At 35.4% G+C, this 26,863-nt stretch overlaps 1 protein-coding gene across 2 annotated transcripts in view; it reads left to right on the forward strand.

The window, feature by feature from the left end:
* Positions 1–26,863, forward strand: part of LOC121299143 (protein unc-13 homolog C-like) — a 152,488-nt gene that overhangs the window by 60,466 nt on the left and 65,159 nt on the right. Inside the window, exons 1-9 of one of the 2 annotated variants that reach the window (XM_041226713.1) lie at positions 861–3,909; positions 9,423–9,445; positions 10,119–10,183; positions 16,079–16,148; positions 18,062–18,067; positions 19,873–19,944; positions 22,884–23,103; positions 24,322–24,549; positions 25,477–25,618. In XM_041226713.1, the coding sequence (XP_041082647.1) occupies positions 864–3,909; positions 9,423–9,445; positions 10,119–10,183; positions 16,079–16,148; positions 18,062–18,067; positions 19,873–19,944; positions 22,884–23,103; positions 24,322–24,549; positions 25,477–25,618 (3,872 nt within the window). In that variant the 5' untranslated portion in view covers positions 861–863. Of the gene's footprint in view, positions 1–860; positions 3,910–9,422; positions 9,446–10,118; positions 10,184–16,078; positions 16,149–18,061; positions 18,068–19,872; positions 19,945–22,883; positions 23,104–24,321; positions 24,550–25,476; positions 25,619–26,863 lie in introns of those variants that run through there. The other variant, XM_041226712.1, reaches the window with a different exon arrangement.

Consider the following 26,863-nt stretch of genomic DNA (forward strand, 5'->3'; position numbering starts at 1 on the left):
AATTAAACACATTTCTGTGCCCCCTGTTGTAGCAAGTCTGCATTTTTAATGAGGTTTCTGTCTGTAATGAGCTTGACCATCCTTTTCCTGTACAGTGATAAGCACAGAACATGGCAGAGCTATCAGTCACCACACCAGGAAGAAATAGGAAAAATGTCAAGCAGTGGTTTCCTATTTTTACATCTAGAACCATTTTGCTTTAAAGTTTGTATTGTTAAAAGAAAATACAGAACTTATGTGGTAGAGAAAATGCTGCCATCGCTAATTGTTATGCACGGTGTTATTGATTTGTTTCTTTATTAATTTAAGTTTCTCAGAGGCAGTACTTAAATATAGATTTCTCTAAGTAATACCTTTAGTGGATGAACAGTGAGGAAAAACAATTCTGTCCCTTCAAAGTTGCAGGATGTTCATTTTTAATTATTATTGCTTTAATTTATGTATTTATTCATTATGCCTAATACTTTTGTAAAAGGCAACAGTTATGGTTAATGTTTGAATTTTATAGTTTGACGTAATGTTTTTGAGAACAGTAATGCATATAAACATGAACCTGTATAATTAATCTAATCACTATATTTAAACACATTCTTCCTCCTTTGTAGAACAGTGCAGTTAGCCATGATGAAAGCAACATGATTTTACAGTGTCTCTGCTCTTCCACTAGGATTTATAGGATTTGCTTGCTTGCATAATACAAATTAAGCACAACTTTAACAGCTGCCACATCTTGCCACTCATCCTTGAATAGTCAAACCATTATCCCGTCTGTGTTTGAACGGCCGGATTTTCAGAAACGTCAGCCTCTAAAATGTAAACCTTCTCGCCCGTCATTTGGAAGAAGTTGACACACACTGCCCTCCATGGTTTATGCCCTTCTCAAGAGCATCCCATCTTGCATACTGAAGCTTTGCAAAGGAATGTTTACAAAGAAACTGGCAAATACTACAAAGAAGAAAGAGAGCAGTCAGAATAAAAAGGGACAAAATTTAACCCCAGCCGGTGAGGGACGAAATCCAATATTTTCCACAGCATTCAAAAGCACAGTCCAAAAAATTGCCAAATGTTCATCAGCATGCAACTTATGTACTGAAGAAGAGGACGGAAAAAAAGATTTTTCACTGTCGCCCACATTTAGTTACAGAGTAGCAATAGCAAATGGGCTTAAGAAAAATCTTCTATTAGCTAACAATAATGAACGTCTGCTTCAAGAGGTCTTATCTATTGACAGCAGCTATTCTGGCTCACTGAGTGAGGAAAAAGTTGTCTGCAGAATCAATGAACAGAAATTTTTAACAATGCCAGTAAGAAAGAACAAAAAAAGCCTGAACAGCCTTGCTCCCTCTGATGGAAGTTCAGAAGGGGAACGCACCCTGACCACACTGCGGCTTGGTGCACTGCGCAAGTTAAGAAAATGGAAAAAAAGCCAAGAATTTGTCTCTTCTGATTCAGAGGTAAGCAACTGGAAGAAGACACTGGGTATTAGGAGCAAGTCTTTGGACAGAGCTGGTCGCCAGCAACAAATGCAGCCAGTGGAGCCTGGTTTTAGCTCCACTGGCTGCATCAGTCAAACCCACGATGTTATGGAAATGATTTTTAAGGAGCTTCAGGGAATAAGTCAGATCGAAACTGAGCTCTCTGAGTTACGAGGACACGTCAATGCCCTCAAGGATTCTATTGATGAAATATCCAGCAGTGTGGAGGTTGTGCAGAGTGAGATTGAACAATTGCGATCTGGGTTTGTCCAGTCCAGACGAGAAACCAGAGATATACATGACTACATCAAACAAATTAATCATCAAGGAAACAAACTTAGTTTAAGATTTTTAAATGTACCTGAGGACCAGAAGGAAAAAGCAGAACATGTAATTTATCAAATCTTAAAGGACAAAATGGGTTTTGCAGATGCACGCAAGACTCTTAAGATTGAACTTGCCCATCGCCTGGGACAACAAAGGGAATGTCCCAATGCAAAACCTCGTCCCATCATCGTGTTCTTTGCAAGTCCACAAGAAAGGGATTTAGTTTTAAAGAAATGTTATAAACTGAAGGGCACAGGCATATCTGTCTCAACTGATAGCCTGGCTCATGACACAAGAGAGAGAAAAGACAGGGGGATGACATCCTCGCAGACATATGAAAGCATGGACATAAAGGTATCAGTTACAGAGAAAGAGGAGCAGGATGACTGGGGCTCCTTAGACAGCGATAAAGAGTTAGAAGACCTAAATAGAAACAAATATGCAATTCTATCTAAGACTCCAAGTAAAGGTAAAACTGACAAAAAAAAAGCAGGTGTGGAGTCCCAAGATAGCAGAGCTTTTGACAGGACTGCTGATGGAAGTACATATTCAAACATGGCACAGTATGCCGGTGACAGCTGTCAGTCATCTGTATATAAAGGCCATGATCAGCAAACAAAGCCTTGTTACACTGACATTACCCCTGGATGGCTTTCGCAGAGCGATTACTCAACGCCCAAACTTAGTCGTTCAGAGTCAGATTGTTCAAAACTGTGCCAGTCTTACTCCGAGGATTTCACAGAAAGCCAGTATTTTAGTAGGGTCAATGGATGCTCACTTATGTCATCCTCAGACAGAGAACTTTGGCAGAGAAAGCAGGAATACGTGGCCTCATCCTGGTTTGGTAGCCCACCAAGTCCAAATTTAAGTCAGGAAAATCAGTCTTACATAGAACCCAATGAAGCTGAGAACACTGAAACTGTTGACAGTGGTGTCAGCAATGGGCTGGTGTGTATATCAAGGGACAAAAGTCATTATAGTGATTCTCAGCTCTCTTTGCAAGCTGACCTTTCTCCCTGGAAAGACTGGCACCATTTAGAACAGGGTGCAGACTCAGGTCTAGATGCTTCAACCCTGCAAAACTTTGTTTCAGAGGTAGACAGCTCTTTTGATCCCAATCTAACAAATTACCCAGAAAGTAGTATGCAATGTCAGGAAGTTGATCTTCCGTATGAAGGTGAAAACTACATGACCGTCGGAAGCAATTTTTCAACTTGCCCCGGCTTTGAAAGTGAGCCCCAAAGTCAAATGGATGCCCAGAGTGATCCAGATCCAGAATCGTATGCCAGCAGTTTATATCCAAGCCAAACCAGATCTGCTGCTATGTGTCGAAGTCAGAGTGAAATACAAAGTGAGGATGAAGAAGGACCCCCCAGGTCGTGGCATAGCCGACTGAGTATAGACCTCACTGATAAAACATTCAGCTTCCCTAAATTTGGATCTACTCTTCAGCGTGCTAAATCAGCATTAGAAGTGGTATGGAATAAAAGCACCCAAAGTATCAGTGCGAGTGAGGAAGTTAACTATCCCGGCAACACTACGTTCATGGGCCGGATTAGGACTTTGTCCCAGTCTACTGCTAATGATTCTAGCACAACTATTGATTCTGATGTTTACATTGAGCCTTACTATTACAGGGCAGATGATGAAGAATACAACAAACAATCTGTTGACAATGAAACAGATTACGTTGAAGTTATGGAAAAAGTACTTGCTAAACTGGAAAACAGGACAAATGCAAACGAAACTGATGAACCGTACCAGGTTTATGAAGCTACCAATGAGGTTAATTATGTGTTGGAATATGACTGCAGTTATGATGATGATCAATATGAGGACCAGTATGAGGATCAGTATGAGGATCAGTATGAGGACCAGTATGAGGACCAGTATGACGACAATGATTTTGCTGGCGACACTCCAGAGTTAGAGTCCTTGTTATATGAAGAAGGGACTGAAGAAAGAGAGGATGAAAATCAAAATATCCCAGAGGAACCCGTTGAAATCGAAAAACCCAAAAAGAGGTTTCGACCAACCTTCAAAGAAGCTGCTTTCAGGGCGTATAGAAAACAAATGGCTGAACTGGAAGAACAGCTTCTTGCAGGAGGTACACTCATTTTTGTATGTGTTTTGTATTGCTTATAGTCATTCTCAATTTGAAAAAACAATAGTTACAGATAATAGTTAAACAGACTAGTTAAATAGTAAGTAGTGGGGTTCCGATAAATGTAGCATTACATGTCCCCACATGTTGCTAAAACTGTTTAAATAACGTAGCTGTAATTTTTCTTTTCATTGTTAACATTCTGACACATTTTTACTCTTATAACTTTAAAGTCTTTTTCAAAGCTGTTTTTCGATATGTCCGCTCCAGTGAACTTGGGTTTGGGATCTGTCCACTAAATCACTGCAGGAATCACTGCATAAAAAAACAACGTTTGCAGCAACTCTTTCATATCCCATATTGCTGTGTTGCCTCTTTTCACAATGTCAACCCTTGCACAGTGCACTAGAGCGGCCATTTTGAAAAGAGCTTTGAAACAGACTTTTAAAGTTATAAGTGTAAAAAGTTGTCAGGATGTTAACAGTGAAAAGAGCAGGTACAGGTATGTTATTTAAACAGTTGTAGCAACACGAGGGTACGTGTAAAGCTATATTTTTTCAGAACCCTGCAAATTACTCTTTAAAGTCTGAACTACCAACAGTTAACAGTGTTTTATAACATTTGCAGAGAATTTAAGCAGTAGTTTTGTGTGAAAAGAGTATTTGTTTAAAAACGCAATTGTGATAAAAGAGAATTGTCAACAAATAACTAAATGTGGCTTTAACATTTGATGATGAAGAAATAATAAATATAGAAATGTCCTCGATATATTACCTATGCATTATTTAAAAACTGAAGTTTATAAAGAAGTAGATTATTTTGTACTGGTGTTTTCCAAAGAATTTAACTTAAGACCACCGATATAGGATTGTAATTTAATTAAAAGATAAAAAAAAAAATAGATTAAGGAATTGTCATGATAGCAGATGGTAACTTTCACCTTGGCTCATAAAAATAACATGAAACCTTCAGAGGAAAAAGAAAGGGTTGTGAGTTCAAGAAAGAAATAGAAATGTAATTACAGTGTTCCATTATAAACAGTCTAGGGAGTTGGTTGAATTGTATTTATTCCTGTCATCAACTTATGATGGTATTCAAATAAACTATATTTGGCTGGATTATAAATTAATTTAGGAATCTCATACGGATATAACTACCATGATTAATATTGGCAGTATTGGTTTTATTAGTTAGGAAGTTTCATAACATTCAATGCAGATTTACTAATAGTCAGAATTTGGGTGGGCCCATCTGTACCGATTATTCTAACACATACTCACCTGATAGCAGGTCCTTTCTGAAAACAACATTTAAAAGTTTAAAAGTTATGTTGTGGGTTTATGAATCTGTTTATACGTTTCTATTTGATTTGCTTACATTGGCACTGATCATAGCCAGGCATAGTGCCAACTGAACTGAACCAGCAGAGTATGCCAAGATGCTTTTAGTCAATAAGAGTATGTTTTGTAATGATCATGTTTGTGATGGGGCCAGTGGAGTGATCCAACCCTTTGTTTAAGGAGACTAGAATAATTACTGTATTGTTACATAAAATCCATAGCATTGCACAGAAGTTGTTTCTGTAAGGTCACATACTGTAGCACACACTGTAATGGTCCATGTGGCATTTGTGTCTGATTAGTTTTTGCTTACCCATGCAAACATGGAATCTACCCACATCATTCTTAGCCAGGCATTACTAGATAATCATGCTCTGAGCTATATTGTTTTCTTATTATCCACCTCATTGACACACACTCTGGATATTATTTTTTCCAGGTTCCCGTACTTATGAGTTGTATTTTAAGTTCCATTCTCAACTTTAAGTGTGCTGTTGTTTTAGTGCATTTTAATTAGTTCTATATTTAGATTTTAGATTTAAATGAAGATGTACCCCAGTCTAGCTGAACACAACGTAGAGAGCTAGTGTCCACAAGGTATATTATATTTGGTCTGTTGAACAGTGTTAGATTCTAGTTAGTCATTTTCTTCATTAGCCCTCCCTATCACTGACACCCCCTTTCTTTTGTTGATATCTTGGTTCTTTGCTCTTAATGATGGTAGTGGTAATTGCTATGCAGTTGTCATTCAGTCCATTTCTATGTTGTCATTCTGGGCATGCATTCTGATTAATCCTATTCATCCTTTTATGTTAACTTCTATTGACCAGCCTTAAAGCAATGGGAACTATATATATATATATATATATATATATATATATATATATATATATATATATATATATATATATATATATATATATCTTGATAGTATAAAATTCTATCATTTTAAAAATGGAGTGGTTGGTTAATTCTTTCCAGTGTCCGGTTAGATTGCACATGAGGTATGTGCACTGATAACTAGAGCAAATACTATATTGTTTTACGATGGATCTAAACGAAATATCCCCGCTTTACATTGTCCTATTAGATTTGCAGCGTAATGTATCTCTGTAATAGAGAAAATTAGATTTGCATTGGAAAGCCATAGTGTACAGGTGGACTGAGACATATAGGTGAGATGTATCTGTATCGAGCATGGGAAGAAACTTCAAATGGATTTTTGGTTAGCACTGGTTCTCAGATAAATCAACATGCCATCTCGGTGGGTATTATCGCAGACAATATCATGTCTCAATGACTTCCTGTTTTCCTAGGCTTATTTCTGGATCCTCCAGAACGTTGTAGAGAGCCTTGAGAACATGATCGTATGAAAAATTCCATAGAAATGCAAGTTTATAATATTATTTTTTTTGATGAAAACAAGTGCTGGTTAATTTATACAATTATAAGATTGTGAATGCTTCTAAAAAAGATTCCCAAATTGCATTCAGTATTTGGTTTCCTGCTGAATGCTTGTATAATAATAGTTTGAGATGAATACACTGGAGAGCGACTTTGTCCACAAACAGGTCACAGCTAGTTACATAGCTGAGGGTGACAGGCTTACATAAAGGTTTGCATATGGAAAAAGGAAACTACTCCCCTACCATTCTTGTTTTCGGGAGACCTGTAAATAGTTTGTTACTTGGTTTGCCAGTTGCACTGTGTTATTGTTGGTCTCTCTTCATACAGAGTTTTCAGATTTTTTCCATCTTTGAGTCTTGGATTGTTTTTTTTGACATAAACCTTTATTTGCTACCTAGGTGACCAAATCTCATGTGTCAATCATTCATATGTTAATGGTGCCAGTTCCTCTATTAAAAGCAAACTGCTGTGTCTTGGGTATGCAGATAGCATTGTCCACCTCTGCTCTCCCACCTCTGACAGTGAATGGGCCTCACATTGACTGCCTGTATCTCTATTCTAAGTTGTTGAATACAAAATGTTATTAATAATTCAACAAACCAGACATAAATCACTATTGCTAAATAATGTGGTTAGAAGTTGGTTAGGTTTGGAAGTTTAAGTGCTGTGAAACCATCCACTTACTGTAAGTTAAGATCATGTAATTTCTCTACAATTTTATTTGGGAGGTGGGGAGTCAACATTTTTTGTCGTATTCATAATACTTGGGTTGGTGTTTATGATGTATGCATCACATGTATTTGCAAAAGGAGAGAATCCGTCTGGCTTAATTAGTAGCACTAAAACTTAACGAAGCAGTGATGTACAGTATTGTATTTATATATGAGCACACCACCCAGCACAGGATGTCTGAGGCCTAAACTACCACAGAGATGCCTGTTTCAGTTGTGTTTGTTACAAGTGTCCCATTTCTCAAGGATTACTGAATGCTTGATAGAAGCCCCAACAGAGGAACTGCAATGTCCTGCTTTATTACTGTTTTTCCTGTACTACTCGTTATAGTGTCTCAGCAGATATATTTTAAAGGGGTCATGCTGCCTGCCAGCACAACCTTTGCTTCTGTATAGTTATAAATGTGATATTCTAATTGTGGTCCCCATGGATGTTCTCTAACCAAGCCAGACATGTTTAGAATACAGTGTTCATTTTACTCTTAAACTAAGATGTCTCATTTTTAGATGGATATTGAAAATAGTGTATCAATGCTAAATGGAATAGATTGTTGTTGGTTTGTTAACTGGACAGTTACATGAATACAAAAACATTATTCCATTAAAACGTTATTTTAATAACTTATGATATATGCAACTAATACTGTATTTAGGAATGGATGAACTCATAAAAGACACACAATTAGATGAACTGTGGTCCTGTCCTCTGGATAATGTCACACACACCTAATATTCAGCTTTCAGGCTGTCTTGGCTCTGTGCATATTGTTCTCACCCAAGGTGTTTGAGATAAATACAGTTTGCTTGACAGATAATAACATTATTGCACAATTATTTTAACCTTTTTGATGTAGTGACAATATTCTATTAAATACTTCAGTGTTTTACAGTGGGTTTATTAACCGGTTTTGGTGTGTGAAAGGGTTAATTTGATGATTACAGTGTCTAAATTAATCAAATAAAAGACACATACGTTGTAGCATGTAAGCTGGATAATGAGGCTTGATGCATGTAGAAATGCCTATAGGCTTGCTGTGTTGGTCAGATGCAATTATCTACATGGGTGAATTTTAAGAATAACTTTTAAAAATCCTTGAACATCGTATCAAAGGTTATTCTGCATCAAACGTGTTGCATCTGTGTAAGGATACTGGGGTTTCCATGTGTTTCTGGTAGTAAATATATAAAGATAAAGTTAGTGATGTAACTAATACCTTGCTGTTAGCATGTTACTGAATATTTTCAAAAAGATCATTTTCCAATATGAAAAAAAGGAAAATTATCCATTGGCGTTTACTCCAGTGTAGCAGCTGAGCTTGCCAACAAAAACTTTTTAAATTCCATTCCCTAACAGTCCTTGCTGCCCCAATCCATTTTCATCAGTCCTCATAAAAGAAATTAGCAGCCAATTTACACAAAAGAGTACACTGGCTTTTCTCCAATCTCTTCTAAATAAATTGGTTTAATATTATGTATGATACAACAATTAATTCTAAAGTCAACATTTGATTGTTTTTGCAGTTGAACAACTGCAATATAGAGTAAACACATTTCTCTGAAAAGCTTTTAATAGCTTACCATAGTAAAATCATATCAGAGTGTAATAAAGCATAGCGAAAGCTTGGTAAAAAAAAATAGGTAAGCACTGTAAAGACCAGTGAGGTATGGTAAAGCATATTAATAACCATAACAAACCAGGGTAAACTATTTTAAATGCAAAGTATAATTATATATATAAAGCAGTCTTGAAGCATTATTACATTTAAAAATAATACAAATATAGTGTTATTAATAAATGTATTATTCTTACAAATAGAAAGATATTAGTATAGGCTAGCCTATTTGTAGGTTACCAACCCTTCCCTCTAGAGAACATGATAACAGGTGTGTTTTAATCATTCAATGTTATATATGTACACTATTGTTTAAAAAAATAATACTAATTCTCAAGCCTGCCCTTAAAGACAAAACACAATTCTTCCCTTCAGAAGAAGTACTTTTATAACTTTCTGTCTTCCTCTCCTTGGTTCTCTTTCAGATAGCAGTGCTTTGGATACACAGGTTTTAAATTGCTGTTTTTCATTAAAGATCATTGTTTGTGTTTCTGTTTTCATTGTGGACAGTGTGTTGTATGTATCACTTCATTTGCTCATTTAAAGAGTACTGCATGTGCCTCAATACCCTCTCACTCTCCTTATTGTGGACTTTTGAAAATGTGATGCATTTGTAAACAGGATGATTCTCCCTGATACAGATCACGATCTTAATGAAATGTTTTTACCTGATCTGATTAAAAAGTGATATCTTTTCTTCCTGGTGGTGTTCATTTTCTGCACTGTTATGCAATGAAAACATCAAATCCTTCATTGAAGCACCATACTCAGTGAATCTCTGTTACCTAGCAGAGATTTGGCTGACAGTAAAGCTGGTGTGTTGAATTCTTTCATTGGATTAAAACCACGTGGCAGGGTCAGCAGAGCTACATTTTTTGGCATGTATTATCATCTCGTCTTAGTGTTTTTAATTCTCAAATAATGATCTGCATTTATTTAAAATAAATGTAAGGATGCACATAGCTATCACTTTTGTCACTTTTAGCCATGGTACATATTTGTCATTATTATCGTTTGCGTATGGGATAGATTCCCTTGCAGAACATGGAATGTGCTTGAATTGTGTTAATATGAGGTCGTTGTCTAGATAAGGTAACACTTTTTAAAATCTCTTTTTAAAGGCACGACTAGCGAGTGGAAATGCTTTTGATGCATCAAAACTGTTGGGGCTCCAAGCCTCTGGCGGGTAAGTGACATTTAAAGATTACTCAAAATGCAAATACGAATTTTTCAATAAAACAACTGTAGTGTGCCAGAAAACATTACATGCTGCTAGCTTTCTGATCCAACATGCATGTTTGCATCAGACTGTAATGTATACACTTGGATCATAATGGCTTTTGTAGGGATTGTTGCACATTCCAGGACATGTTATAAAAAGAATCATATTCACAAAGCCTTAAAATTCAAATCTGTGCATATAATCTATAGGCAGCAAGGTTTAGAAAAAGTTATGATTGTAACCCTGGCATTGTGCAATGTACAATTGTTTGGGGGGGGGGGGGGGGGATGGAGGGTTCACATAATTTCTCAATCAAGCTATAGATAATTAGTATAGTGCCCTTCGTGGTTAAGAAAAACAAACCTCTCTAATATTATTTGAAAGTCTCTTTTAGATATTTGTAAAATATCTAAAATTCCAAATTACCTTATCCTGCTTTTCCAAGTAATCTACTTGAAAACAGAAAATAATACTAATGGTAAGTCCTATGAATAATCAACTGGGATTGTTTTATGAAATTAACATAAATCATGTAAAGAAAAAATAATAACCAACTTTGACAGATTTACTTTTCCTAAAAGCTTGTTGTAAGTAGATGCCAGGATGTTTTGTGAGGTGTGTTGTATTTCTCGGTATGTAATGCACACTCTGTATAACATATAATGTGTATTACTAAGCAACAAGTTACATTCCTTGTATAACAAGTATCTGTAATTGTTGAATTTAAGGCATAAAAGAAAAAAAGAAAAAGTTGCAAGCTTCTTCTTTTGGCTTTCAAATAAGTATAGTTTATTGAAGGTAAAAGTTCTGAGTTGCAAAGTTACAACCAGACATCTTAAAGGTTACACGGTGACAACAGTTTGCAAGGATCCTCTTTCCAAGCACGGATCAGAGCAATACAAAGAACATTTCAGTATTCTCAGTTTAAATGCAGTCTCTCAGTGACCATGATTTTTCCTTAAACCAGTCAGAAAGACACAAATCTCTTCTCACTTGGTTAATTGCCCATTTGTCCTAACCCTAGCTTCAAAGCATCTGGTTCAATCCAGTTTATCTTTGAAGTAGCCAGGTTTCATAACCTTCATAAAATCAACTGTAATTTCATAAGAAAACCTGTTTTATTTCTAGTTTTTACTGTCTAAGTAGGAATTTAACCAGAATCTGACTTAATCTTTAACCCATTCTGTGAGTTTTATTCTAAGACCAAAAGTTTATTTATATCTAAATAAAATGTTCCAACAGTAATATAACACAAACGCCTCTTGTATATTATCCTAAACAAAACGCAAGAGAGTACTAAGTAGAATGCTATACAATTTGTGAGTGTTTTATCTTGAAAATTACAGTAACGGGAATGTCGTCAGTGTTTACATAAGTTAATTGGAATTTACTAAACACCTTTTGTACATGTTTGTATTATTTTGAATACTTATTGTGTTCATAATGGCAAAAATACCTGTGTTTTTACAATTACTTAAGGACTCTTTTTTTATTACTGTTACTTATTTGTCATTGCATTTTTTAAATATCCTAGGGAAAATTGAACTGTACTTTCTTGGGCCCCATGAAATGAAAAGAGAAAGCTGGATGTTTCTTCTTACAATTCATTAGCAAACGTTATTCCACAGATAAGCCAGCGTTTTCCAATTACACACCCACCACATCTCATTATACTTAGGAGGCTGTCTGTAAAATCCACATCTTATTACCACTGGAACAGCAATGTTCAAGCATAAAGATGTCACTGAGCTTACTTGATGACAATCGTGAGTGTATTGTGGAGCACTACTGCCAATCATGGAGGTTAGAGAACTTGCATGAACCTGATTAGCTGCTGCAGAAAACGTAACCCTGTGTTCTTAATGAAGATGCACAACATTCCTCATTTACATTAAAATTAATCTGTTTTCTTTGTTCTTTATATTATATATATATAAAATGTGCTTATTTATTTGAACAGGGGCTGTTTCGCTCAGTTATTTCTCAGTTCAGGGCTGATGTGAATTAACTTGTCTTACTGGAACAACGCCTACATCTCCGTCCTAAGGAGCTGTGGAATCCAATCTACAGCATATTAGGTTGCAGTCAGACTTGGCATATGAGGTGTAATTGAAAGGTTCTCTTAACCGAAGAATTCCTTACAGTTTAATGGAAGTAATAATATGACCCTTAAAGCTGTGCTCATGAGACCGGAGTGTTCTACCAGCCCCCATAGTTGACAATTTCCCCCAATTTTTCAGTATCGGCATATAGCCCATGTCATACATTTACCAATTACTGTTGTCCGTAGTCTTGGGATGTGCAATATCAGTGTAGCATTGAAGGACCTAAAGCCATTCCACTACTCTATGATCTGAACTTCTGCTGTTGGACCATTTGATTATCCTGCATTTTACTGTCATTTTGGTTTGTATTTTGGAATAAGTAGTTCATTTTCTGTCAGAGAAAAAAAAAAAAGAATCATGCACTCGACTTTATGAGAAATGTAAATATCTGCCCGTGGCTAAAACAGTATAACCTGATTGTTTGTGTGACTGAGGCTCCTTCCTAATGCAACAAGTAAGTGAGCTTTGCTAGTGTTCTCTTGAATCTCAGTCACTTGTTAAGCGTAGATATTAAAATTCTCAGGTAATGTAAACCCTGTTCATTCAGATACAGTGAGGTGTGAGTTAAAAAGCAGCCACTCACAATACTGATAAAACTTGGGAGCCACCCAGCAGTATCCTTAAGGGCCAGTTTACACTAGGCCGTAATTGCTAGCAATGAGTGTCAGTATACCAAATGCAACTGAATTGTCAAGAGCAAAAATGTTGAATAAGATATTGCTTGCAATTATGTCATTTGTTATCATTATTTCAAGATGGCAGGAGCATGTGAACCAGCCTTTAGTTCTAATTTAATGTGAGAATGTTCCCTCTTTTTAACTTACTTTGTGCTGGACCATGGAGATTTATAGGGTAATTTTGTTGCCTAATGAAAACCATCAGTGTATAATAATGTTTGACAATAAATTAGCAACCAGAGGCAGTGTACAGCATATTAACACCACTGCATCCATTCCAAGTAGTTTTTAGAATGCATCCTGTTACATTTTAACTATATATATATATATATATATATATATATATATATATATATATATATATATATATATATATATATATATTGCAGAGCTTGCTTTGGGACCAAAAATATGTGTGATCTGGAAAAGCCCTTGTCCAAGAACATTCCTGATTTGTAAACATAACATAATTTCGGTTGTAATTTATACCACCAGATCTTGATAACTAGGCAGTCGTGATCATTTGCATCACCAGTATAAGCAGATGAGGTGTAGCTGGTACCACCTATCAAACAGTCAAACAGATTATGCTTTACCACCTGCTGTGCATATTTTATTTGGCTCATTTACAGATTTTACTGTTAAACAAACAAGTAAATCAAAGTTTCAGTTTGTTTACTGTCATTCCTTCTGTTAGAAAGTAGTAATCGTTAAAAAAAAGTAACTGTAATCACCAACACATTGTGAGTATACTAAAAATGAACTGGAGGCAGGCATATGTTTTTGTGTATTAGGCCATTGGAATTTTTCTATACTGGTAATAAAATATGTAAAGAATAACATAATTACCCTTCACAATGGGATTATCTTTTATGTGGTAGTTGTCTAAATCCAAAAACCCAGGTAATCATTAACATTATTATATTATATATAGTGTAAATTTCAGTTTCCCTTTTTTTTTTAATGGTTGTTAGTTTCATTAAATTTTTTTATAAGGTTAATACACCTGTTTGGTTTGTGTTACATATGAGCAGAATGCATCTGTTTACTCTGTTATCAGCAACCTCATTATCATCATATATCCTTTTCCGTGTTTGTTTGAGGAAGGATATATATATATATATATATATATATATATATATATATATATATATATATATATATATATATATATATATATAGATATAATATATTTTGAAAATATTTGTTTTAAACCGTGAGAAATTGCAAATTCAAAGTTGTCTTTTTTTAACATGCATCGCACATCAAATTAAACTAGTGCTAATCTAGAATTATTTTACTACTGTACGGTACACATCAACACTGTTTGAACAAATAACTACGCATAGACACTTTTCAATCTCTATACAGCTGTGCTGCTTGGTTAATAATTATCTCACTTTATGTAATAAAGGTGTATAGATCTTGATTGCTTTTAGAACACAAATATTTAGCCATATCATATTCGCAAATTATAAATGCACAGTTAAAAGAATATAGAAAGTAACAGGATGCTTGCAAGGTGTTAATATGGTGTTTGTGTCCATGCTTCAGTGTCTATTCTGTAAAGCGAGTGAGAAGTATGATCTAAGGTATTGATAGTCTTCAGAACGAACAGTTCTACCTGTGATTTTTATACAAAAGAAAATACTCAGAATTCTGATGCAGGTTTACAACTTGGGGATGTTGAACAGGAAACATTGAAAACAGACACTGTTGATGGATTTTGGAAAAAAAAGCAAAACTTCAAAAGAATTAAAAATCGAAACAAATCAGAGTAATGAAAGGTAAAGCATGTGTTGCTCATAATTTCAGATTTGCCGGCATGTTTTGGCAGAAAATGTTCAATAATGGTGATTTGTTTATAAATTTGACTTGTTTATAGCAAGATGGAACTATGAATGTGTTGTTTTTTTATTTATATTGTTTATTGCTAGTTCATTATCCTACGAGTCTGATAATGTCGTATTTCTGTAAACATAAATAAATATTTATTAAAGTACATTTTATTTGGGCATGTCAATTAGATTTACATTGCGAGGAGGTGTTCCTAATTGCATACAGTTCTGTAATTATACTCTGTAGGTTTTTACAGTTAATGGTTTCAGTATATTTGCATCATTCTTTGTACAGGGATGTAACCCATGGGTTTAAATACACATCTATAATTAAGTGTTAGCAGGTGTTCTTACCGTTCAGCAATACAATACTAATGGTGTTACAAGCCCTTAATGAATTGTTGCTGCATTAAGCATTTGATAATTGTGGATTTGATCCAGTCTTCATTCTGATAATAAGAGTCATCCCTCAGATACAAAACCCTCTTCTATTCTGTACTGTACACTATACACTGCTACATGAAAAATTGCACACATTGCATTAAAATGAGAGCAGTCAGGCGTATGAATAACATTAGAGCAGAAGCAATGCTCTGTTCCTGGTTTGTGTTTTTTGGTTTTTTTTTGCTTGTTTCAAAGTATATATTCCTTCTCTGTGTTTGTTTTTTGTGTTAATGCAGTGGTTCTTGAAAATTCTTGGTCATTGTGCAGTGTATTGTGCTCAGAGAAGGGAAGGTGAAAGTACAGGGCTTTAAGGGGAATTTGACATCATTTTCCTGTGTGAAAGGAAACCACACCAGAAACAGAATCAACAAAAAAAAAAAATACACAATAACGCTAACCTTAACCCTTATCAAAACATCATCCAGAAAATTCACAAGCCCCCCGGGAAAGTAATGGACATGGACAATGGTCAAATCATCAAAATGTTATATATGTGCTGATTTGTTTTGTGGATAGCATGGTAGAATATACAGTCTGTTATCCTCTATTGAAAATTGACCTGTTCTGCTTTTAAGTGAATAAGTACAGTAAGAAACCAGTAAATATGAGTGCCAATGTTAGGGGATGCTCAGCTGTTGTATAAAATCTCTAGAGAGCCCTCAGTGAGAAGTTGGGACTTGAAATATGCTCATTGAGGTTTAAGTGCATCTTTTTCATTCCAGATCCTCGCACATGGTCTTGTTACTGTATTAATATACACTAAATCTAAGCTTTATTTTTCCATATGCCTGGCAGTGTACTTTATGGTATTGACAGCATGCCAGATTTACGACGGAAGAGGACGATGCCTATTGTTCGGGACCTGGTGAGTTATATTCTTAATGGGAATTATTTTAATGTATGATCTGTCATCCTCCTTTTCTATAGGACACTTGGGATTACATTTTCGTCCTGCAACTGCTTCCTATATTTGAATGTGAAAACTAATCAGTAACAATGCATTCTCATTTATAGTCATCATAACCCATATGGTAGCTGTTGGTGCAGATAAGGATAATAGGTAGAACCCTAAATATATTTGGCCAGTTAGTTACTCTTTTCATTGAAGTGCCTTATATTTTCACATGTAATAACCATGTACAGTGTAACTCAAGAGATGTAATTGTATGTGGCTGATTTTTATTGATTCATATTATCTGTATGTCCTGTGTCTTGATTGTTCTATTTGTGTTTACTTTCACAATCAACATGGTCTCAGTTATCCCTATTCTTGTTACCGATATACAGATATCTTACAAATGGCGTTAAATCTTAATTGGTTCTTCACGGGAAGCCAAGCCTCCACTACAATAGAGTTTATTAATATTAATTTAATTATTTTTAATAGTATGTTTTAGCAATGTAAATGTAAGATTCAGAAATCTTGTAAAAGGACAAAAGTTGATGTTGTATTTGTCCATGTTTCTCATGAAATTAAAACAATCATTTCTTGGTAAGTATTTTGTTTTGTTATTGCGTATATATATATTTCTATTATGCATTTATAGAGCCCCATAACAGTTATGGGTGATATTTTTCAGTGAGTTGTCACCTTTCAACCTACTGCTAAAGCTTTCTTTTTTTTTATCTGCTAAATAGTCTTTTTTTTTTAAGCGGGAGGTCCAGGTTTGAAATGTTGACAACTCAGCCCAAAAATATATCTAAGGAATCTCAAGTAACAGTGTCCAGGCGTACAAACCATATGAAAGCGAAAGCCTTTTACATCCCAGATGAAGTCATTAAACCTAAGGGTTGGATTTGGATGTCCTTACTTTTCAGATTTAATTCTTCAATGGCACTTTATGATTTGGTGGTGTCATTACAACCGCACAGTGAGCAAGGCAATGCAAATTGTCTCTGTGGGTGGGTGGGGTGTTGATAATACTGACATGAGCCCATTAATAGAGCTGAATATTTACCAAGACATGGTTTTAAACTTTGAACCCGTATGACACTTGACTTCAGACTGAGGCTGTAATGTCTGTTGCAATTTCAATATTTTCAATGCATGTTCAATAAATAAATATCCAGAAGTAATCTTGTCCATCTAGAGTTCACTCCCTCCCCACCAACATTCTTTACAGAATAATGTGCTGCTTCTTATGGGTCCTCATCCAGATCTGATTGTAAGATAAAGCAGAACAGCAAAGACAAATCCAATATTCTCAGCTGTCTCTGCCTGCATTATTATTGTGTGAAACCAATTGTTATACTTATAAAATAAGTTCTTTCAGTACCAGTATTTCTGCTCCAGCTGGACGGAGAGATTACATATTACAAGAGAAATGTCTGTTAGCATCGTGCTGCTTGGCCCACAAGAAATAGCTTGTAGACTTATAGAATGGATGTTTAATAACTGTCTACAGTAGAGACAGCAGACATATTTTAAATTCTTCACATGGCAGAAAAAACTTAAAGCATGGTTTGACATTTGATATGCATGCCTACACAATTATTACTCGACTGTTTCACAGATGGATAAATAATAATGCCGTAGACTCCACTGTGCTTTTTTCTTGACAAAGATGAGCATTATTTGTTACTTCTTGCATGACATCAGAAGCGCCAATGCACTCACTATAGACAAGCTTTATATATGCTAAGTCATTTCTAACAGTGTTGTACACTGCTAATTTATATGCTAAGTGTGTACTCATCTTTTTCTGAAAAGTGGCTTGCTTAGTGAAACTAATTCTGTAAATGTGTATTTTCTTTTCATACGGCCACTGGATGATTCAGGCTCTGGTAAGTATCATGTGTCTCTCTTTCTGTGTTGTTTATATACAGGATACAATACGAACCATCATCAAATAATCACACCGCTGAATGCACCTTTAATGAGTATTCTTGTTGTATAACAAGTACAGTCATTTGGAAGATAAAGTTTAAACCTCAATTAAAGAATGGAATTGCGAGGTCAAGCTCTGCATCTGCTTCACAGCTCTGTGCAGTTTGGAAGAATATGACCTGAATGAATACAAACTAGATTGCAAAATGAGATCAGTAAAAAAAAAAATAATAATAATTAACTCCACCAGATCTCTCTACACTGTTCGTATAATTTGCATTACCCCTGACTGCTGTTGCATGTAAGGAACAAACAATAAAACCACTGTAAATAATATTTTGTTTCATCTTCAAAGTCCCTCTTAATCACATAGTTTGGTTTAACACAAAGACCCCAAACAAACACCTGATGTTTTAAAAAAGCTGGCATTGCCTCTTCCTTAATAAAAATGAAGTTTTTTTTTCTCACATTAAAGTTATAAGTGTCATTTTGACAATAACATTTTGAAACAAAAATTCAATCTGCTGACCATTTACTTCACTGTATGGGGTGTATTTAATTCAATCTGCCATATGGCAGCCACAGATCCCTACACTACTGACATTATTTTTTTTGTGGCTCTGAATATTAGATTTTTTCGGTGAAAGTAACCCATGACATTTCCGGCAGGTGGCATTCCTTAATTTGAAATTGTAATGACATTTTGGAAGTCTTTTTCCCCCTATTGAAATGTGAACTTGGCTCCAGCGTTGTCCATAAACTACTTATGAAAAAGCAATTGAAATGCACAGCAAGTGTGGAATAACCTTTTTAGCCCGCTGCTTTCCGGAGGTTTTATCAAATTGGCCTGAAACTGGCTTACACGGACTGGAGGGCTCATATTCACAATTCAGCCCCTAGGCAATGTAGTGAGGGTAGCTGTAGTATAATTGTCATATGTTTCTATACTGTACATGCTCAAAGCTTTGCACAGTGAAGGCATTCAGATAGGTTTCAGTAACAAGGATTGCACAATGTGATAATGCTAATGGAAAAAGGGATTGATGTAAGCCTGGCAATGGCTTTTAAATAACTGAATTCCAGTCCTCTGCATTTGCCCCCAAATACTGAAAACTGCATAGTACTTAGTATGTTAATTAAAAAAAAATAATAATAAAATACTGGTACAAAAAAAAAAGATTAACTTTTGTATGAAAAGTTTACTGATTAAAATCAGATATAGGTTACAATTTTAAAAAATGCATGCTGTATTTGCTACTCACGTTTATTAAATGTTCAATAATAACAACCAACTCAAGTGGACCAAGGGTGTTGCCGTTATTATTGTTTTGTTGTAAGAAAGAACTTGAAACAAGCTTGAATTGGTACTAAGGTTTTTTTGTCCTGGTCATCCCCCACATGGAGAAAAAAATAGATCAAAGGTCATGGGAATGGGCATTTTTATAACCTTCAGACATGATCTTGCCAGATCTGCTTTTACATGAACACAAAACCCACCTTTGTTCTATAGCAGCATTTCTAGAGAATAAACGTGCTTTACCCTGTGAGATTACGTGTTCGTTGTGTCAGGCTTCTAAGTACAGTAATATCCAAATTTATGTATACATGTAATAAAGAACACCTGTAGAAGGGCTACTGATCTATAATGACTGCTTTTAGATGATCACTTGAACAATGTCTTTAAGCCATTTGAGGCCCATTGTATTCATCGTCTCTATTTTTCATTTTATTAAAACTTTCTTTGTGTTTATTTTTTAATCAGACTCTGACTGCTCGAAAGGCTGGTATATCTTTTGCCCTGGTTACCAGGACAACTTTGAACAATGAAGACCTGGTAAGTGGTTTAAAGTTATATAGCACCCAACATTAAATCACTCACAAATCATAAGGATTAGAGTTAATAGGGATTAGAAAACCGTGTTATCAGCCAATCAGCTTCTAGGCTTTTATCAGACGGTAGATGCCCCCTGGAACGTCACAGCATCAACTGTGAATCAAACTTAAAATCACTCCAGTCAACTACCATACTGTAGAGTCTTCATTGACATAGCAGTGTGACTAATGTGATGCGCCATGCATAAATGCATAATTGAGGTTGTTATGAAAAATGCAGTGCCATTACTGTAGACTGATTTTAACACAGCCTACTAAAAATGTGAGTATATATACATGTAGCAGTGGTGTTGCACTGCACACAATCAATATGTATTTTACATATTTTGAAAGATGTTTTTGGGTATTCTTGATCTCAGTTTAATTAAGTCAGATGGCCTTGAGAGTGCACATCCTGAAAACTAAATTAGAACTGGATGACATGCATAAATGGATAATTACGATTTGAAGGTTGCTGAAACTTTAGACAATCAATGAAGAGGGGGTGTTGCTTTCAGTACACTTCTCCTCCAGAAATGTTCACATTTCATTAGTTTGAATCCTGTGTGTTAGTCAGAAAAAACATTTAGAAAAGAAAGAGACAAATTCAGCAAAAAAATTAATAAAGAATAAGAGGTTATGTTTGAATTGTAACAGTTAAATGCTTTCAACCTGGGGGAAAATGTTTGTTTGCCAAAACTGTATGCTATATTAAAATGCATGGCTGTTTATTGTTAACTGCTGTTGCTTTCAGTATGTGACTGTTAGAGTGCTTCGTTTTACAATTGTGAGGCAATGGTTTTATTGCTCTGGCTGTGTGCAGATGTGTGTATACAATCAGATTGTACCTGGTATTACACAAACCACAATCTTAGTTTTACATGAGGAAATAACTTGACATAATTTGAGAGTACAACAGTGTGTTTTAATTGACCTAGTCAAGACTTTAAATCTCTAAAAATAGTAAGACCCTCCCTACTATGTTTAATATTTTTACAGCCCTGGTAAATGTTTGAAAAACATGATACACACATTTATATAATCTCAGTAGCTGTTGCTGTTGATAACCACTTGGATAACCTTGGATAACAAGGGCACTGAATTTAAAATACAACAGTAATGCTCATTTGGAATGACTATATACTGAATAGTAAACCAGTTTAACATTTAAGTTTAAACTTTAAACTAACAACAATCCTAGAAATTGAAATAAGCATGAACACACACACGTCTTGTGTCCATTATGGGTGGCAATAGCACTCTGAAGAACCGCAAAAGGCCCAGCAATTAACTTCAAGTTGTTTTAGGCTGACCAGGTGTCAATGTATTATCCACTGAATTAAACCCACAACACGGCATCCCTGTAAGGAATTCCTATTCACAATGTTCAAGAGAGATTAGCAATATGTTAAACATGTTACTAGTTAGAGTGACATATCCACATTAAGCCTTATGTGGGCCAGTGTAATCTCCGGCACAAGACTATATAAACCTGCTTCATGCTGAAGAAGCCTTTGATAGGGAATGTCTTTGTTGTTGGAGGATAAGTAGGTCATAGGCTGTTTTTAGAATATTTTCCTTACTCTATTGCCATGTTGTTTTAATAGTGTTTTAATTGATAATGTATTTAGACACTTCTACAATAAATTTCACCTGGCAAGATGTAAATGAAGGCGGCGGTATGTGGTATAGCTCAAGCTTATTTAAATCAATCAACCAATCAATCAATCAATCAATCCATCAACCAGTCTGGCTAATTATCACCTATACTGCATACAGAAGAGTTCAGTGTTGACCACTTCTTGTGCCCTACCTTTAGAGGGTGGTTCCCTTAAGGGATAGGTGTTGGTCCCTGTGGCAAATGTAGTTCACCTTTCTCTGACATTTCTCTTGAATCCCCATCTTTCTATTCAGTATGGACTGATTGAATCTTTATGACAAGTGCTGTGCTTGTGTAACATCTGACACAAATTAGTAAAGATGTAAAACAAAAAATAAACAGGCCTTAGAGCTGTCAAACCATGTTAAATGTACTGACGTTTACAAAAGCATTACAAAGCATTTCATATGGTTACTATTAAAACAATTGACACTGATTGTCAGTTGTTGTGTTTGCTGAATTTTCAGAGCTGTGTAAAACATGTCATCTGTTTATGAAAATGTCATTATAAAAATGCATTTTTATGCACATTTTTTATTTATCCATGTATTGTATTTGCTAACATTCTGAATATTTAAGTTGTCTTTCTGATAGTTTTTATGTATTTGCTCTTCTCATGAGACTTTCATAATCTCTTCTGATTGGGGGCATCTTAAAATCTGTCCTGCTGATTTCATTGTGTACTGCCCGTATCCACAGTATACTGTAATTTAATTTATAGAGTTAGAAAATATTTCATAATTGTCTATTGAGAGAATGTTGTTCTTTTTCTGTGAAATCCCTAAATAGAAACCATTTGGGAAAAATCATTATTTTACATTATTAAAATAGCTAAATCTGTTTAATATGAGTGGCCATTGCATTTAAAGTTAACTGAAGACTGAATTATTTGAACATTGCTGCTGATTTGTCAATGAATCTCCCGTCTATAAGGAAATAGCTTTTAATCAGTAGATTGTCCGCCATGTCTAATAACCCATGTTAACATCAGTAAAAATGATGCAGATTTTGCTCTGGTGCAGAAAACCGACCTGGTTGTCTTTTACTGGGCCGGGATAAACATGCTTGGTGTATTTAATAGGTGCAATGAAATTGCATTGTCACTTTTCATTTAACTTGCAGGGTCTGAATTCTGTATCCCATTCAAGGTTGTTATTTCCTTGAGGGACCGACAGCTACAGATCTTTCATGTGTGTGAAATAGCATCCAGAGCTAACATCATGCTCCATTTATTCTTTCAGAAAATGCACGTCTTCAAGAAAACATTGCAAGCCTTAATATATCCAATTTCATCAACCACACCTCACAACTTTGAAGTTTGGACAGCTACAACTCCCACTTACTGCTATGAATGTGAAGGGCTTCTGTGGGGCATAGCCAGGCAAGGCATGCGTTGCACAGAATGTGGAGTAAAGTGCCATGAAAAGTGCCAAGACCTGCTAAATGCTGACTGTTTACAGAGTATGTATTTTTAGTATGTGTAAAATGCCAACTGGGAAACAGGCAGTGAAAACAAACAAAAGTTAGTCCCCATCTGCACTGCCCTGATCTATGTAGTGATAAAAACAGTGATCAACTTGGTACCTACAGGCTTGCTAACAAAGTAACGTACTGTAAAAATAATTATAATGGCGTGTCTTGTGAGACACCATGTGTTATGAAGCCACCTTTACAGTATTAGGTAATACATCACTAAGAACTGTATTACATGTGTTGCATCATTTGTATTTTTCTTGCAAACAATTTAGATGTGTGATGTATGCATATGCCAGTTCTTTAAAATATAAATTAGACCTGTGAGAAGACTGTCTGCAATGGTGCCCAGTGCAAATTGAGACAAAATATCTTCATGTTTTTATATGGACAACTGTCCACTGAGGGCTTTGCTAACTTGGATTTGAATTATTATGCAATTAAATCAAATTATTTTGAATGCTTCAATGTGTTGCGCGAGATATATGGTAAGCAGACATTTAATTTATTCTTTGTTCTTTTTGAACATTTAACAAGTCGCCTAAGAGCTGTGGTCAGATAGTTTGCATTATGACAAAGTACAAATTCTTGAAAGTTGAAGTATGGTCTGTTAAGTAAAGGTTAGAATGCCATTTCCATTGTCTTTTATCTTTTGACTTCCATATTTCTATAAACGTTCACAGCATGTTGGTTTGTGCTTTTGTTAGTATTTAATTTAGCAGTGGGTCGCAATTTTTTTTAGCATAATCACAGGTGATACAGGTCTGGCAAGCCACATAAACTAGCCTTAAAAACGCAATTTAATAATTCGATTTCTGTTTTCACATGTTGACCTTCCTGTGAACAGCATTTCAGTGTGAAGGATTAAGTCTATGGTTTGAAAAATATATAGATGCATGCTTTGAATTGCAGTAGAATCAGAACTTTTGATCCTAATAGCACCTGCTGAACACAGTACATACCCAAGCATCCTTGCCCTAAATACTAAATACAGTATAGTGTGTCAGTACAGTGCTCCAGTAATATAACACTACAGTTTGGAGACTGTGCCATTCGCATTAGAAATGTTCAGCCTTATAATGTCAAATGGCATTGTGGGGAAAATGGGAGTCTCAAAGGTTTTGAGCTTGAAGCAATAACTGTATAATGAACAGGAACTTGATAAAGTGCAGTGTTGTATCAGTCCTGTTAATATCTTCTATACAGGGGCTGCTGAAAAAAGTTCCAAGCATGGAGCAGAAGACAAAACACAAAACATCATTATGGCAATGAAGGAGAGAATGAAAATTAGAGAGAGGAACAGACCAGAGGTTTTTGAGATGATTCAGGAAATGTTTCTAATATCAAAGGACGACTTTTTACAGCACTTGAAATCAGCAAAACAGATCGTATTGGAAGGCACATCCAAGTGGTCAGCCAAAATAACCATTACAGGTATGTCCATTATTCACCAATAACTGAAAATGCTGTAATGCACTCGTTTCAAGAACGATTATATACACACAAGGTCAAAAAGAATTTAATAATAAACACCAGTTATGGGAATTTGGTCTGCATTTTTCTATAAAAATAAATCAATATACTTTCTCTGTTTATTTTCTTGTCACCACAAGTAATCTCCCTTCTGTCTGGTGCTGATGGTGGTCCGAACATTTTCAATCATGTTGTTAACCAGGTGCACTGCTCAGCAGTAAGCAAGGCATGGTCTCCATGGCAACCGAGCCCAGCAAGGCAGAAATGCTGTAGCAACCTACAGTACCTTCATCTGTCTTGACTTAGTGGCTTCTGTAGTTATAACTTTTTCCACAAACTTTTTTTTTTTTAATTTCCTTTTTGCTAGACCCTTGGGTCTATTGCATTGATCTGAAAAATGATGCCACAGTTTAAGTATTGGTAAAGGTTATAAAAGTCAACATAGTCTACTTTAATGTATTTCTGTCAGTAGAAATACAGGGGGAAAAAGTTTACATTTAATGTGTTAGGTGACAGCTCCATGATTAAGATGGCTTAGGAAAATGAAAAAGTCCACTGCACCTCCACTACTGTACCAGAGAGAGAAGCACTATTGTTAGGTTAACACTCTCTATAGAAGCAGTTTAACCTTGAAGCAGTTTAGCCGTTTAAATTCAGAGATACTGAGTACAGTAAATTAATTCTGAATGCTACCAAAGCAGATCAGTGTTAAAAATGTAATTTGCTCTTAAATGTGTTATTTTTAAAAAATGGTACTAAATAATTCAAGAGAAATGGATAAAATATATATTATTTGTGCACATGGTTTCTCAGTAACTCTTGGCAGTGTTCAATGCATTTTGGTGCATCTGTTGTATTGAATCCCTCTGCGTGCTCCTCTCTCTGTAGTGCTTTGTGCTCAGGGTTTACAAGCCAAGGATAAGACAGGCTCCAGCGATCCCTATGTAACAGTGCAAGTTGGAAAAACTAAAAGAAGGACAAAAACCATCTTTGGTAATCTTAATCCAGTATGGGATGAAAAGTTTCATTTGTAAGTATCTTCTTTATTCATATTTAGTACTGAAATGTACAGGACAGCTGCTCTGGAAAATTCCTGTTGTGCCTATTAATTACATGCAGTATTACAGGATGTATCTTAGAGCTTTTGAGCTTTTTATTTCTCACTTATTCAAATTGTTAATTTGAATAAGTGAGAAATAAGAACAATTATTCCAGTTAACCCATAAAATGCCTAGCATTATCTTAGCTCATGCATTTGCCTATGCTGTATGCCGCTGTGTGTAACACACATGTGTAAATAGTCTGGATTTACATGTCTTGTATAACATGCAGCTCTTGTGTACTACCCTTGCAAAAACAACATAGTATACTATATACAATATTACAATCAGGGTATACTGGAGACATTATAAAGAATACATAGACACTCCTGGATTTGTGAAAGAGTGTGTATTATACTCTTTCAATTACATAACTCTAGCTGAGCAGTTACCAACTGTTAATAGTTTGCATAACAGATCAAGGAGAATCTAGTTTCCTCACCCCTTCCAAGAATAACTTAAACCTTGAAACCTGCTCCAGGCAATACGATTGCTTGTATGATTTAAATTGCATTTACTTTAAAAGCCAGCACACTGCTCAATGTAATTCCCAGGAAGGCTCTGACAGCTCTGAAACTTGCAAAGTAGAGAAAAAGACAAAATCAATTTACTGTATATGCCTGTTGGTTTCACCTGATCATACAGTGATGGTTAAAACTATACATTCAGTATCTCTAACTATTTAAGTACAGTATAAATGCATGTGTGATGATGGTTATTACATTGTGAATACACACCCTCATGTGTAAATAGTGTCATCAAAAAGAAGCGTTTGTAATTAAACTGCCAATGCAGTGTAACTACTTAACCGTATTGTAATGACTGTGTTATTACATTGCAATTGCAGTGTAATTAGACGTAACGTAAAGTGTAACCTGTCTAGATCATTTGAAAAAAATTTAAAATGTTAATGGTTTACCAGATGTATTTTGTCTCACATTTTGAAAATAGTTTTAAATGTATTTTTTGATCGCAACACGTACCATGCGTGACTCTGTCCTCCTTCAAGTCTCATCTATAAGTGCCCCCTTTACTCCATCAGTTCTCAAAATTATCAAGTGCCTGACAGTAGGAAATATCACCGTATTCAGCAAATTGAACAGACATGGACCAACCCTTATTGCCTCCCATGCATGTATGTTTTCCAGAACCGCCATGAGGTGGATTACTGTAAT

The sequence above is a fragment of the Polyodon spathula genome, chromosome 24 (genome assembly GCF_017654505.1).
Source record: "Polyodon spathula isolate WHYD16114869_AA chromosome 24, ASM1765450v1, whole genome shotgun sequence".
Lineage (NCBI taxonomy): Eukaryota > Metazoa > Chordata > Actinopteri > Acipenseriformes > Polyodontidae > Polyodon > Polyodon spathula.